This window comes from Oryx dammah, unplaced genomic scaffold (assembly GCF_014754425.2).
Source record: "Oryx dammah isolate SB20612 unplaced genomic scaffold, SCBI_Odam_1.1 HiC_scaffold_14, whole genome shotgun sequence".
Lineage (NCBI taxonomy): Eukaryota > Metazoa > Chordata > Mammalia > Artiodactyla > Bovidae > Oryx > Oryx dammah.
In genome coordinates this window covers 17,028,099-17,044,425 of record NW_024070198.1, presented here as the reverse complement: position 1 = coordinate 17,044,425, position 16,327 = coordinate 17,028,099, and the positions used below count along the sequence as shown (strand labels likewise).

The 16,327-nt window shown below is 40.4% G+C and overlaps 1 protein-coding gene across 1 annotated transcript in view; it reads left to right on the top strand.

The window, feature by feature from the left end:
• The window catches only part of TLL2 (tolloid like 2), a 141,353-nt gene that overhangs the window by 74,385 nt on the left and 50,641 nt on the right, over positions 1–16,327 (top strand). Inside the window, exons 4-7 of the mRNA XM_040254640.1 lie at positions 3,362–3,514; positions 5,160–5,277; positions 11,729–11,907; positions 12,818–12,923. Coding sequence (XP_040110574.1) covers positions 3,362–3,514; positions 5,160–5,277; positions 11,729–11,907; positions 12,818–12,923 — 556 coding nt within the window. The remainder of the gene's footprint in view (positions 1–3,361; positions 3,515–5,159; positions 5,278–11,728; positions 11,908–12,817; positions 12,924–16,327) is intronic.

Sequence of the window (16,327 nt, the reverse complement as noted above, 5' to 3'; positions counted from 1 at the left end):
GCCAATGATTTTTTATAGGTTGCCAAGACAATCCCATGGAGGGAAAACTAGTCTTTTCATCAAATGGTGCTAGTACAACCAGATATCGCATACAAAAGAATGAAATTAGACCCCTACCTCACACTATACACAAAAATTACTTTTAAATGTTTGAAGATCTAAATACAAGAGATACAACTATAGAACTCTAAAAGAAAATATAGATGTGAATTGTTATGAGGCTGGATTATGCTGTACCTTGGACTATCATGACCTCGATGTCTCATGGCTCCAGACTACTGCAATAAAGTGAATTGCACACATGTTTTTGGTTTCCGCTGCATATAAAAGTTATGTCTATACTATAATCTATTAAGTTTGCAGAAGCATTACCTCTGAAAAAAATTTTACATAATTTTAAAATAGTGCTAAAAAAATGCTGACCATCACCCACAACTCAGGATTACCACAAACCTTCCATTTGTAAAAAACACTCAGTAAAGTGAGGCGCAATTAAACAAGGTATGTTTGTAATTTATTGTGTATGACACAAAAAGCAACAAAAGAAAAAAATAAATAAATTGGACTGCATCAAAGTTAAACACTTCTGTGCTTCAAAGGATACTATCATAAACGTGAGAAGACAACCTACGAAATAGGAAAAAATATTCGAATTTATCTGATAAGGATATGGTCTCCAGAATATACAAAGAGTAACTGTAATGCAATAATAAAAAGACAACCCAGTTGAGAAATGGACAAAGGATTTGGATAGAAATTTCTCCAAAGAAGATATGTTGTTGTTGTTTAGTTGGTAAGTCATGTCTGACTTTTTTGACCCCATGGACTGTAGCTTGCCAGGCTCCTCTGTCCATGGGATTTCCCAGGCAAGAATACTGAAGTGGGTTACCATTTCCTTTTCCAGGGGATCTTCCCAACCTAGGGATCAAACACGAGTCTCCTGTATTAGAAAGCGGATTCTTTACCACTGAGCTACCAGGGAAGACCCCAGAGAGGATATACAAATAACTAATAAGCACACAAAGATATATTCAACATCATTAGTCATTCAGTTCAGTCACTCAGTCGTGTCCGACTCTTTGCAACCCCATGAATCGCAGCACGCCAGGCCTCCCTGCCCATCACCAACTCCCAGAGTTCACTCAAACTCATGTCCATTGAGTCAGTGATGCCATCCAGCCATCTCATCCTCTGTTGTCCCCTTCTCTTCCTGCCCTCAATCCCTCCCAGCATCAGAGTCTTTTCCAATGAGTCAGCTCTTCGCATGAGGTGGCCAAAGTACTGGAGTTTCAGCTTTAGCATCATTCCTTCCAAAGAAATCCCAGGGAAATGTAAATCAGAACCACAGTGAGAAGCCACTGCACAGCCTTAGGATAGCTATAATAAAAAAGATTGATGTTGACAAGGATATGGAGATACTGGAACCCTCATCCTTTGCTGGTGGGAATATAAATAGTGCAGCTCCTTTGGAAAACAGTCTGGTAGTTCTCTAAAAGGTTAAACATAGAGTTATTATGTGCATTGGGATGCTTCCATTCTTTGGCATATACCCAAAATAACTGAAAAATATATGTCCACACCAAAATGTGTACATTAATGTTCAGACCAGCATTATTCATAATAGCCAAAAAAGTGGAAACAACCCAAATATCCACCAACTAAAGGACAGGTAAATAAAATGTGGTGTACATACACAGCGGATTATTATTTAGCCATAAACTGTAGTGAAGTACTAACACATGCTACAACTCGAATGAACCTTGAAAACATGCTAAGTGAAAAAAGCTAGACACAAAAGGCCACATATTGCATGATTCCATTTATATGAAATGTCTAGAATAGGCAAATCCATAGAAACAGAAAGTAGATTACTGGGTGCCAAGGGCTGGAGGGATTGGCTGATAATGGATACAGGGTTTCTTTTGGCGGTGATGAAAATGTGGAATTCTATAGAGGTGATGGTTGCACAAGTTTGTGAATATACAAAACCAGTAAATTGTACACTTTAAAGTGGTGGCTATTATGATGTATGAACTGTATCTCAATTTTTTTAAAAAAGAGAGAAAAGAAGCTAGAAAGGAAACATCAGAATAAAATAAGTCAAAATAGACGTATGTAAATAAAATAAATAAAATTAATGAAATAATGAAAATGAAAAGAATAAACAAAACCAAATCTAATTTTTAGGGGAAAAAATATAAAAACGAAAGAGAAAATGCCCCAAAGTGAGCTTAGTGAGTATAAACAAGTAGATTGAAAACAAAACCTTAAACTGTCTGAATGATGAATGAAACAAATGTGGATTCAATTATTCAGCTGCCTCAAGGTTAAGTGATTCTACCCACCCGTCTATCTCTACTGTTCCTAGGGATCATAACTTGAACTCAGAGCCTTAAACAGAGCCCCCGTTTCTTTCCCATAGCCTTCCCTCAGAGGTCCAGATGTACAGACAGATCCAGAAGAGCTGAGGGATGGATGCTATGGGGCTCTGCATTTTACAGGGATTTCTCTTACAAATAATTTATTTTCCCAGCATCTCAGACTGGCTCACTTTACTTGTCACACGGGCCAAATTATTTCCAATATTTGCAGCATTGACAATATTTGGTCAAGACAGGGGACCGATGCAGCTTGTTCTCCCCAGTGCCTGTGGCTCTGGGAAGAGAGTACATCCCCAACTCGGCTCCACTTTAAAGGGCTGTGAGTTGTCCTAGTCGCTTAATTCTGTGGCTCACAGGCTGCCCTTGAGTCCCATGGGGCTTCTTTCAAGACCTCCTACAAGCCAGACCCACTTCCATCCTAGGCCTGGGATACTTACTACACTTACTCTTAAACAAATAATAATAATTTTTTCCTTTATTTTTGGCTATGCTAGGCCTTCACTGCTGTGCGGGCTTTTCTCGGGCTTTCCTCTAGTTGCGGCAAATGGGGTCTACTCTTCACTGCAGGGCGCGGCTTCTCACTGCAATGGCTTCGCTCTCGTGGAGCATGCGCTCTTGGGCGTGTGGGCTTCAGTGGCTGCAGCACGTGGGCTCAGGAGTTTGCAGCTCCCCGGCTCTAGAGCACAGGTTCAACAGGCCATGGATTTCCTTGCTCCAAGGCACATGGCATCTTCCTGGATCAGGGATCGAACCAGTCGGTGTCTCCTGCACCGGCAGGTGAATTCTTTACCACTGAGCCCCGGGGAAGCCCTACGCTTTCTCTTGCTCCACTCAGGTTTAAAACCCTGAACAGATCCAATATCCCCTTGAGAATACATGTTCTGAATTTCTCCTTTTGTGGATTCATGGGTGATATAATCTTCACTATATGCCCAGGAGGAATTAAAAGCAAAGTAAATGGCAGCCCAACTCTCTTGCAGATGGAAAGGAGAACGCCCTGCTTCCACAGAGCCCCGGGACCTTGCATGCTGGAGCTGAGACCTCTCCCCGGGTCCGAAGAGCCACAACCTCAAGGACAGAGAGGATATGGCCGGGAGGGGTCATCCCGTACGTCATTGGCGGGAACTTCACTGGTCAGTAGCTCCAGATGAGGCTTGCTTGGGGCTGGGGGCTTTGTCTTCCCTGGTGGGCAAAGTCCTCCCTGCAAGGACTCAGGTGGGATGGAATAGATGCTGGGGTCATAGCAGTGACCGTGCTTCAAGCTTCCTCATGACCACCAGGTCTCATGCAGTCAGCCTGGGGAAACTGCAGTCTCATTTGGGGCTATGTCCTCAGAGGTGGTCACCAGGTCCCTGAGGCATTATCCCAGAGCCTCCAGTAAGATGCCACTCTGCCCCTCAAGGAGTCCCCAGTTCTAATAAGAGAGAGAAAGAGATGTGTGTTCTTAAAGAACTAAAATGTAGGAGTTGTAATCAGCTACTAACTTTTGTTCCTTGGTATCTTTTTTGTTTTTTTTTTTGGGGGGGGGGCCTTGCCACGCGGCTCATGGGGTCTTAGTTCCCTGACCAGGGATCAAATCCATATCCAGTGCTGTCACCACCCAGAATCTTAACCGTTGGACTGCCAGGGAAGGCCCTGTTTCTTGGCATCTTAACCATGTTCTTTCAGATCTAGTGTGCTTATCTTGCCAAAGACTTTCATCAAAAATTAACTAATTTTATAGAGAAAACTTTCTTTACAAAGAGATTTTTTATTCTATAAGTAGTAGGATTGCTGTTTTGGTGAATCATTGTTCTATAAACAATTTTAACTTAAAGTGTCAAGATGGCTCCCCAAAATGGACAGCCAAGTTACTCTTTATTCTGTATATATGTTTTAGGGGCCAATGAAATGACACTACACCCACATCTAGATCATCATGGGAACCTTCTAGTGGTTTGTTGGTTTTCTGCAACAAAGTCATTCCAGAATTCAGATCCCATCCGCAACCTTCCTGTGTACTTCCCCAACAACTCTCTTCTTCTAGATCCTTCTCATTCCTTCTACCAAAATCAAAATACAGTTGTCTTATTTATTTCAGACTGATAAATTTTGAAAAGAATATTTATTGACATGATGAAACTATCAGCCTAGAGTTTGCAATTACCTTATTCTTGCTCCCAATTTACTTGTTGCTTTATTTTCAATGTCTAATCATGGAAATAGGAAGAAAAGTTCAGAGGAAGTATGAAATTCATCTGTTCTCAAAGGTCTTGTAGAACATTAGACTCAAGGATCCCCCAGCAAACACTGAATCCTGATTCAAAAACATCATGAGTGTACCTACAAATAGAATTTTTAGAGCATATGGGAATATACCCTCCTATAGGTAGAAAGTAAAATGAAAGGGTGAAATGCAGTGCTGGTTATTTACTTGAAAGGCCAAAACTTTCCAAACTGAATGACCTAAGTAACATTTTTTTAAAGTTTAGGAAAGTACTTTCAATGCAAAGGAAAAGTTGGGAGGCTGGGGACATTTGAAAATCTATTTTTACCCTCTCTTCCAATTCACAAACTCCTACTCTCTAAGTTTTTGGTTATTTGGGAAAGTTATATTGTATTCTTAGCCAGGGAAATCCTTAGTCCTAGTTCATTTTAATTCTGGGTCACTGAAACAAGCTTTTTTTTTTTTTTTTAATCATTGGAATAAGCTTTGTTAATGAATCAGCATGCTCTAGAACATCTAAGGAAGCTATGGACCCACGAGTGAATTGATGAGCACCTGTCCTGTCGTTTCAGGAAGCCAGAGGGCCATTTTTAAGCAGGCCATGAGACACTGGGAGAAGCACACCTGCGTGACCTTCATAGAGAGGACAGATGAAGAAAGCTTCATCGTGTTCAGTTACAGAACGTGTGGGTAAGTGAAAGTGAGTTCACCTCAATGGAGATTGAGGCAGACAAGTCAAATGGCCCAGGAGCTTGAATTTTTTCTCTAAAACAATATGTGTTCTTATATGCTGTAATATATAGGAATCCAGAATTTGTCAGAAACTCTTCTTGCCCTCAAGAAACTCACAGTCCAGGGACAAAGTACGTAGGTCAAGAGGAAGACTCCAGAATGACAAGGTGTCTGTATTTCCTGTCAAGGGAGCAAGCTGAAGGAATTGGGAATATTTCATATGGAGAAGTGATTCTGAACCAACTTGGGGCAGGTGATCCCACTGAGAATCTCATGGAGCTATGGGCTCCCTCTGGGTGGATGTACACTTATGCAAAATTCTGCATGTAATTTTGTGAGCTCCATGGGCTTACAGACTTCCTCCAGAAAACATGATAAATAATAATATGATTGGATTATGACTAAACTTATCTGTTATGCCAATAAATATAAGTGTGGTATATTTTCCTGAAAGGAAAATGTTCTCATATTAGTTCAAAATCTTAAATCCAACTACATGCTATATATGTGAGAGGACTACTGAAGAAAATGATCCAGAATGTTTAAAAGTAAAAGGTAAGAAGGCATACAGGCAAATACTAACAAAAAGAAAGCTGAGATCACAATTCTATTTGTAGACAACACTTTTTTGTTGTTTCTTCAATTCATTTTTAAAGTCAGAAAGTGCTAAAAAAAAAAGTGAGACACTTCATAATGAAAAAGAGTACAAGCTACAGTGAGAATATAACAGTCATAAATCTTTATGCACAAAATAGCATAGCATCAAGAGTCATAAAACAAGCCCCGAGGGTTTCAAGGGGAAATCAACAGAAACACCAACGGCAGAAGACTTTATTTCATTGCTGTCAACCCAAGTAGATCAATGTCAAGTTAACCAAAAAATAAGTAGAGATTTGTAGAGGACTGGAAAAATGTAATTAATAGAGTTGAGCCTGTGGGTCTACCAGATTCCATAACCTATAACACATTTTTTAAATGCCTCTTAAACATTTATAAACATGGTTCATCTATTAAGTATTAAAAACACCTCAATGTATTCTAAAAGTCCAAAATAAAATTAAAATATTCTCTGATTGTAAAGCAATGAAACTGGACATAATAACAACAACAACAAAAATAGAATAAATACTCCTGCATTACCTGTTAAGAACTCCCCTCCCCCCCCTTTTTATACAACTCTTAGATTTTAAAGAAATCAAGATTAAAATTACAAGACATCTAGATAGCAAAAGCCCCACGGTTCAAAATTGAAGAGATCTGGGTAAAGCTGTGTCCAGAAAAAACCCCATACCCTCAGATATCCACAAATCTGAGAATTAAGAATGACAGTGAAATACTCAATTTGAAGAAGTTAGCAAAACAAATGAATACATAAAACCCTCCACCACAACAAAATAAACCTCATGAGAGCAAGAAAATGGACAAGGTAACACATTATAGAACTGATAAATTGGAGAGTGACTTCTTTGAATAAACAAACAAAAAACTGTAGATAAACTAATTACTTGTTCAGTTCAGCCCAGTTCAGTCACTCAGTCATGTCTGACTCTGCGACCCCATGAATCGCAGCACGCCAGGCCTCCCTGTCCATCACCAGCTCCTGGAGTTCACTCAAACTCACGTCCATCAAGTCGGTGATGCCATCCAGCCATCTCATCCTCTGTCGTCCCCTTCTCCTTCTGCCCCCAATCCCTCCCAGCATCAGAGTCTTTTCCAATGAGTCAACTCTTCTCATGAGGTGGCCAAAGTTCTGGAGTTTCAGCTTTAGCATCATTCCTTCCAAAGAACACCCAGGACTGATCTCCTTTAGAATGGACTGGTTGGATCTCCTTGGAGTCCAAGGGACTCTCAAGAGTCTTCTCCAACACCACAGTTCAAAAGCATCAATTCTTCAGTGCTCAGCTTTCTTCACAGTCCAACTCTCACATCCATACATGACCACTGGAAAAACCATAGCCTTGACTAGACGGACCTTTGTTGGCAAAGTAATGTCTCTACTTTTCAACATGCTATCTACTTTTTTTCCAAGGAGTAAGCGTCTTTTAATTTCATGGCTGCAGTCACCATCTGCAGTAGTTTTGGAGCCCGGAAAATAAAGTCTGATACTGTTTCCAGTGTTTCCCCATCTATTTCCCATGAAGTGATGGGACCAGATGCCGTGATCTTCGTTTTCTGAATGTTGAGCTTTAAGCCAACTTTTTCACTCTCCACTTTCACTTTCAGCAAGAGGCTTTTTAGTTCCTCTTCACTTTCTGCCATAAGGGTGGTGTCATCTGCATATCTGAGGTTATTGATATTTCTCCTGGCAATCTTGATTCCAGCTTGTGCTTCTTCCAGCCCAGCATTTCTCATGATGTACTCTGCATAGAAGTTAAATAATCAGGGTGACAATATACAGCCTTGACGTACTCCTTTTCCTATTTGGAACCAGTCTGTTGTTCCCTGTCCAGTTCTAACTGTTGCTTCCTGACCTGCATACAGGTTTCTCAAGAGGCAGGTCAGGTGGTCTGGTATTCCCATCTCTTTCAGAATTTTCCACAGTTTCTTGTGATCCACACAGTCAAAGGCTTTGGCATAGTCAATAAAGCAGAAATAGATGTTTTCCTGGAACTCTTGCTTTTTTGATGATCCAGCGGATGTTGGCAATTTGATCTCTGGTTCCTCTGCCTTTTCTAAAACCAGTTCGAACATCTGGAAGTTCACGGTTCACGTATTGTTAGTCTAAGACAAAAAAGTGACAGTGCAGAAACATACAAAATCAGGCGTACAAAAGGGAGAAATAACCACAGATTCAGCAGAATCATAAAAAAGAACTTTATAAACTCTAGGGAAAGAAATGTTGAAACCTGGATGATGTGATTGACTTCAAGGTAGATATAAAGGACTGACTGGCACAGACCAGTAACTTTGAAAGAAATTGGGAAAATGATGGAAAAACTTTCTCCTCCATACTACCAACCTAGAGTTTCACAGATGAATTCTTTCAGAACTTCAAGAAACAGATTATCCTGGTACTATTTAAGTTTTTTAGAGCATAGAAGAACACATTCTTCCAATTTACTTTTAATAAACTATCATGGTGTTGCTACCTCAACATGAAAAAGATGGTACTAAAAAAGAGAAAATTATAAACTCATCTAACTTATGAATAGCCATGCAAAATCCTAAGTAAAATGTTGGCACATAGAACACAGCAGTAAAAGAATAGAAGAGTAGCCTGCCAAAAAGGTTTATCTAAGAAATACAGGACTAGTTCAACATTAAGAAATCTATGTGCATCATTCAACATATTGATAGCTCAAAGGAGAGAAGCCATATTCATGTCTCAATGGATGCTAAAAAGGCATCTGCACATTTCAACATACCTTCATGATAGATCCTTGACTTAACACACACACATATACACATTAACATAACATACACAAATCAAATATATATCTATGTCCCAAAAGCCCACATCATGTTTATCAATAATAATTCTAGAAGCATTTCTATTAGAATCGGGAACAAAAGATGTTTATGATCACCATAGTTATTTCTTTTTTTTTCTGGAAATACTAGCTAATATTTAGCTACCCAAGATAAACACAATGAATATTGGCAAGAACAAATATTGTTTGAAGTTAATGTGATATGTGGTGAAAAAACCCAGAAAATCAATTGGAAAACTATCAGAAACAAAAGAAGACTCTATTAAGGTAACTGACTACAAAATTAATCAACAGTAAATAACTTTTGCCTTAATGAAATAATTTGATAAAGTAATACTTTCATAATGGGGGAAATCACAACTTTAGTAGAAACAGAGTAGATAATATATCTAAGAATAAATCATAACAAAAATGCAAAAATATGCCAGCCTTATAGGAAGAAAACAACAAAATTCTAAGGAAACTTTTAAAAAAGAAGTAAAAATGGAAATACATACTGTTTCCTCATATGGAAATGCCCTACATAGTAAAGATGTCAGGACTTCCTAAAATAACCTATAAATTCATGCCGTTCTGATTTAAACACCATGTTCATATATGTATTTGTGGGTGTGTATGTACATATATTTTAAGAGCTTGAACAAACAATATTAGAGTTTTTCATGTAGAAATAACAGAGAGAACAAACAGCAGTGATAGGGACAGAGGTAGGGGAGGAGAAGGGGTCTGATGTTCTATCCCAACATATGTGATATCAAAATGCAAACGAAGGGCTTCCCTGGTGGCTGAGTGGTAGAGAATCTGTCTGCCAATGCAGGAGACATGGGTTCGATCCCTGACAAGATCCCACATGCCACAGAGCAACTAAGCCAGTGTACAACTATTGAGCCTGTGCTCTAGAGCCTGGCAACCACAACAAGAGAAGCGACCACAATGAGAAGCCCACATACCACAACTAGAAAGAAGCCTGTGCAGCAACATAGACCCAGCAGAGCCAAAAATAAAGAAAATTATTTTTAAAATGTAAATGAAGATAATAATTAAAACCATTTGGAACTCAAGAAAAAAATAGATATATGGAATGAAAGAGCTTAAAATGAATATGTTTATATACTAATTTAGGTAGCATTTTAAATGAGAGAAAGATGGATTATTCAGGGATATGTGAATACTGGAATAATTCAGTAGCTCATTTTAAAGAAAATAAAGCTGGGATACTACCACACTTCATATACCAAACGTGATTTTGGCCAGATCAAAGATGTAGGCATTTAAAAATTTTTATTTATGTGTTTATTCTTGGCTGTGCTGGGTCTTCATTGCTGTACGGCCTTTTCTTGAGTTGCAGCAAGCAGGAGCCACTCTAGTTGCGGTGCACAGGCTTCTCATTGCAAGGGCTTCTCTTGTTGCTGAGCACCGGCTCTAGGGCACGTAGGCTCGGTAGTTACAGCTCGTAGTCTCTAAAGCACAAGCTCAATAGTTGTGGCGCACGGGCCTAGTTGCTCCACGGCTTGTGGGATCTTCCCAGACCAGGGATTGAATCCATGTCTCCTGATTCTTTACTACTGAGCCACCAGGGAAGTCCAAAGATGTAAGGATTTTTAAAAGAAAAAAAAAAGAAAAAGAAACGTGAAACATACTAGAAGGAAGCAAAATTGCATATTAATTATAATCTTGCAGTGTAGATGGCCTTTTAAATAGCACATAAGAAAAGAAAGATATTGCATTAAAATTTTAAACCTTTATACAGCTAAAACAAAAAGAAATAACAAAGGGAGAAAAACATTTGTAATGCATTTAATAGTCAAAGATTTAATCCCCTAATTTTCAAAAGGTTCTTACAAATCAGTAATAAAAAGATGGACAACCCTCCCCCCTCCCCAACTGGGGAAAGATGTGATCTCACAGTTCACAAGAAAAAATATAAATATCACATAAAACATGAAAAACTATCCAACTTTGGTGAAATACCACTTTTCATCTTATCAAATTGGCAAAAGTAGTTTGGCAAAACCAGGGCTGGCCCAGTTGTGGGAAAATAGGGCTATTTAACATACTATTAATGGACGTATAAAAAGACCCACCTGGGGATTGCAATGTGATAGTATCTATCAAAATATCAAATGCCCATATCCTTTTATCCATTGATTCCATTGCTGGAATTTACCCTACCAAAAGCAAGTAAGACCTCAATGGTTTCTTTGTTTTGTATTTTGTTGTTTGTTTTTTCTCTCTCTTCCCTGAGGCTTCGGTTAAATAGAAAAAACTGAAGTCAGTCTAAATGTGTGTTACTAAGAGACTGATTAAATAAATTTTAATACTATGTTGCTTTGAAAAAAATTAGGTTAACATTTACTGTTATGAAAATATCTATGAATTAAGGAGGAAAAAAGGCAAGATGAAGGACAATGTACATGATGTATTTTGTAATTAAAAATATATGTGTATATACAGATGTATTACATTTTTTGGACTAGAATTCAAGAAGCTGTCAGCAATAGTTATCTTTGGAAACTTAATACTGTACTTAAATCTTTTGTGACATGGGCATGTATTTTTAAAACATTTTATAGAAGTTATCTGCGTGGTGGGATTATGGGCCATTTTAATTTATGTTTTACAGCTTTCTATATTAGGAACAATGAATATATATTTTAAAAAATAATTGTGCCCAGAAGGGAAGTCATCTCTAAGGCTCCTCTGATAATAGCAAAAAGACTCATCTTTACAGAAAGTCAGGGGCTCCTTCCTTTGTCTCTTCCTTGTCATCAGAGACTTAGAGGTAGAAGGGTGGGGGAAGGTATGTACTTTTTTCCTGGAGGAGAGGCTGTATCTTTCTAAGGATTCTCCAGGCCACCGAAAAGGTCAAGAGTCATTTTTGGAGGGAATTCCTGCCCTGGGAGGGAAGTTGGACAATGAGATTATTTTCAAGCTTCATTCCCTGATCTGCTGACCTGGGTATTTCTGCAATTGTCCAGCTGTTGTTCCTATGTTGGGCGCCGAGGTGGAGGCCCACAGGCCATATCCATTGGAAAAAACTGTGACAAGTTTGGCATTGTGGCCCACGAGCTGGGCCATGTGGTTGGGTTCTGGCATGAACACACCCGGCCAGACAGAGACCAGCATGTAACCATCATCAGAGAAAACATCCAGCCAGGTAAGGAGTCTGTATGGAGCCTAGAAGCGAGTGGTCAGGCAGGTAGCACCATGGGGTCAGGAAGGAGGAGAGAGAGGGGTTGCTGGGGGCAGACCGACACTCATTGGTAAGTATGGAGGCCTTTGTCACCAGCACTTTATCCTTCCATGTTTTGTCTTTCTGGGGAGGTCATCTGCTAGAGCTTTCAGGTTAGAGCAGAAGCAAAATGATTCCATGTTGTAAAGGACAGTGAAATCCAACTCCATTTAACAGGAACAGAATTGACCAGAACACTCTTGCAGCATCAAAGCTACTCATCCAAAAAAAATGTTCTCCCAGTTGCTTTTCGAAGACTCATTTTTGCTGATGTAGGCAACACATATTTTTGAAACTGAAATCTAATTAGGACACAAGTACATGAAAAGCAGTATTTCTGCCTATCCCAAGGCAGATGAAGTGTCCAGATTTTTTAAAAATACCTCCCCGTGTTAAACAGTTTTATACAGAAATTCATATTGAACATGAAAGTCACTGATTGAATAATATATTTGCCTTAAAAATGCTCTCAAGAGTTTGAAGAGTGAGTTTGAGATTGAACTTAAATATTGGATTTCTTTTCTTTGTTCCTTCGATAACAAGACTAGAGATTTAAAGGCAATTTTTTTTTTCATAACTAATCTATTAACTTACTTTAAGAGTTTTGAGAGGCCTTTTGGGAGGGGTGTTGGGCGGTGGGGTTGGGACCACATAGAGCTGTTCTAAGTTTCAAATTTCTAATCTGTCAAAAACAACAAGAAGAACCACCACCAAGCCTGTCATTTGACTCACAGAGCTCCCGGAAGTTGCTATGGGCCCTCCTTCTCCCCTCCTCTGCCTGCTTTCAGGTGCCTGCCTTGGTTTTCAAAGACGTTAACAGAGTGTTGTGTCACAGGTCAGGAGTATAATTTCTTAAAAATGGAAGCTGGGGAAGTGAGCTCTCTGGGAGAGATGTACGACTTTGACAGCATCATGCACTACGCCCGGAACACCTTCTCAAGGTCGGAATCTATGGTTACGCCTCATCCGTGTTGTACTGTGCCTGCCGCAGGCGGGGGTCGGATTCCAGGAGGTCTGTGGAGAGCAGGTCTCTGCATGTTCCTGGCACAGTTGGCATGTCTGTCCTTGAAATACGGTGGCCTCTGGGCTGCAGTGAAATATAATCCAATCAGGTTCCTGCTAATAAGATTGAATCCCATTGTGAAGCTGGTGTTTCATCATGCCCTCGTGTCACAAGCAGCAAACTGGAAAAGGGAAATTATTGAGGGGTTGGCTGGAATCATAACTTAGAGCCTCTGCGTAAAATTTCCAGCGGGTGGGGCCCTCTTCTAAAGTACATCCAACCGGGTCTCCTAGAAGAGGTGTGGTTTATTGGAAGCTAGACGGTGTCAGAGTTGGGAGGGTGGTAAATCAGGGGCTCATTTTAGAAGAAAGTGGGGCTCCAGCCAGTTGGGGGGCTCACAGGTAGCGGAGGTTGGAATGAGAACAAAAATCCGGGTCTCCTGCCTGCTGGCCACACGTGATGGCAGCTGGTGTCCTCAAGCCTGGGCAGGCCAGTTATTTATGGCTGGCCTCAGCAGGATCAGTTTTGATGAGCTCGTGCTCTGCTGGACCCAGTGTTAGGGTATTTTCCATATTACCCTTGCTTCTGTATTACCGTATTACCCTTCCCTTCTCATAGAAGTATTTTGTATAGAGAAGTGTTTCACTGCTCGTCCCAGTTTTGTAGATCTTTCCACTCGAGTTATTTTTCTCTCTTGGCATTCCCCGCCCCCCGCCAGTTTCAGCCTAAAATCAGCTTTTTATTTATTTAATCATTAAATAAGATTTAAGGTGATTCCCAATATATACAAGAAAAAAAAATTAGGTGAGGAGACTTGGAGATGTGAAGAGGGAAAAAATAAGGGTAGATAGCTAAGTTGAAGCTTGGAATCTATTTGGCATTCAGAATATATGCCACAAAGTCATGTACCCTTTGTTAGGGTTGGCAGCAAACCCTCCTTCATGCTTCCAAGCAGGTCATAGCAAAGAGGGAAACAGTCCGTTTCATGAGTCTCTATGTCCATCAAGATCAAAGGAAACCATTAGTTCAAGAGACACACAGTTCTTGGGAGTGGAAAGTACACTGTTTACCCAGGCTGCTTGGCTCTTGGGTACAGCTTCTGAAAGCATCCTGTCGATAAGGTCATACTATCATGGGCGACATCCTCTACATCTCAGCATCCCAAGTTCCTAGGGGGCACTGGTCCTCTGGCCACACAACTGAGTTAGTTATGATCTCCATCCTGCACCCAGGCAGGAGCTCTCCAGTGCTTTAATGGGTGGAGTTTGGCCCAAAGTCAGCATCTTGGAACACCTGGGATGGGAGTGACCTACCCAGTTCTCTTTACTCTTCTTCTGGCTCTTTATAAGAAGATACAAAAGGCAATATGATGTAATGAAGAGACCACTGACCTGAGAGTCGAAGGCTGGATTCTAGCCCTCGTTCACCCATGCAACTTACTGTTGAAGGAGGTATAGATAGTAATTAGGGGAAGCTTTGTGTGGGATCAGATCTCCACCTTCCTGGGCCTCAGTTCTGTCATGAGAGAGTTGGAACAGATGTTTTCGGATCCCTTCCAGCTCCAACATTTCATGTTGTAATTTATTAACCAGAATGTGAAGGATTGGCAGATGTGATCTCACACATTGCCATATGGGAATCTGAGGCTTCCTCTTCCACGTTGGGAAATGGGGACTTTGAAGGACCTAACCTGGGGGTCTGAGAGGCAGGATGAGTGCCCCCTCTGCAGATGTTGGAGGTGGGATGCTTGGATGTGGGTGTGGGACTGACTCACAGGGTTGGGAAGTGGTGCAGGGAATAGCCAACTTGCACCGCATTAGCTCTGGGGGTGGCTAAGTGGAGCCAAAGTATTGATTTTTTCCAGGAATCAAGGTCAAGTTGGTCCATGTGAGAAGCTTGTACCTTGTTGCTGAGTTGCTCAGTCGTGTCCTACTCTTTGTGGCCCCATGGACTGAAGCACGCTAGGCTTCCCTGTCCTTCACCATCTCCTGGAGTTTGCTCAAACTCATGTCCATTGAGTCGGTGATCCCATCCAACCATCTCGTCCTCTGTTGTGCCTTTCTCCTCCTGCCTTCAATCTTCCCCAGCATCAGGGTCTTTTCCAATGAGTCAGCTCTTGGCGTCAGGTGGCCAAAGTATTGAAGCTTCAGCATCAGTCCTTCCAATGAATATTCAGGGTTGATTTCCTTTAAGATTGACTGGTTTGTTCTTCTTGCAGTCCAAGGGACTCGCAAGAGTCTTCTCCAACACCACAGTTCAAAAGCATCAGTTCTTCAGCATTCAGCCTTCTTTATGGTTCAACTCTCACATCCATACATGACTACTGGAAAAATGATTACTTTGACTAGATGTACCTTTGTTGGCAAAGTAATGTCTCTACCTTTTAATACACTGTCTAAGTTGGGCATAGCTTTTCTTCCAAGGAGCAAGCATCTTTTAATTTCATGGCTGCAGTCACCATCTGCAGTGATTTTGGAGCCCTCCCAAAATAAAGTATCTCACTGTTTCCATTGTTTCCCCATCTATTTGCCATGAAATGATGGGACTGGATGCCATGATCTTCAGTTTTTGAATGCTGAGTTTTAAGCCAGCTTTTTCTCTCTCCTCTTTCACTTTCATCAAGAGGTTCTTTAGTTCCTCTTCACTTCCTGCCATAAGGGTGGTGTCATCTGCATGTCTGAGGTTATTGATATTTCTCCTGGCAATCTTGATTCCAGCTTGTGCTTCATCCAGCCCAGCATTTCACGTGATGTACTCTGCATATAAGTTAAACAAGCAGGGTGACAATATACAGCCTTGATTTTCTCCTTTCCCAATTTGGAACCAATCCATTGTTCCATGTCCTTGTACTTTGGGTCTTGTTTTTATAGATGCCAAAACTCTTCATATTGCTTTATAACTTATCTATTAATTATTCATATAAATTTTTTTATTATTATTTATCTGTTGGGACTTCCCTGGTGGTCCACTGGTTAAGACTTCACCTTCCAATGCAGAGGGTGCAGATTTGATCTTCGGTTGGGAAACTAGGATCCCACATGCCTCATGGCTAGAAAACCAAAACAGAAAACAGAAGCAGCATCAAAACAAATTGAATAAAGACTTTCAAAATAATCCACATCAAAAAAATATTTGTCTGTTGTATTCCTCTCTCCCTCACTGAACTGAGGTCTTTGTGAATCGAGACCACCTCATTCTCTTCTACTCCCCAGCACTCAAGACAGTGCCTGACACAGAGTAGCTGTTCAATAAATATTTGTCAAATGAACAAATTAATGAGTGAGTCCAAGGAGACTGGAAATCTGTAGTGCTGGGGACTAGGTGAGGGAATAAATGTCCACC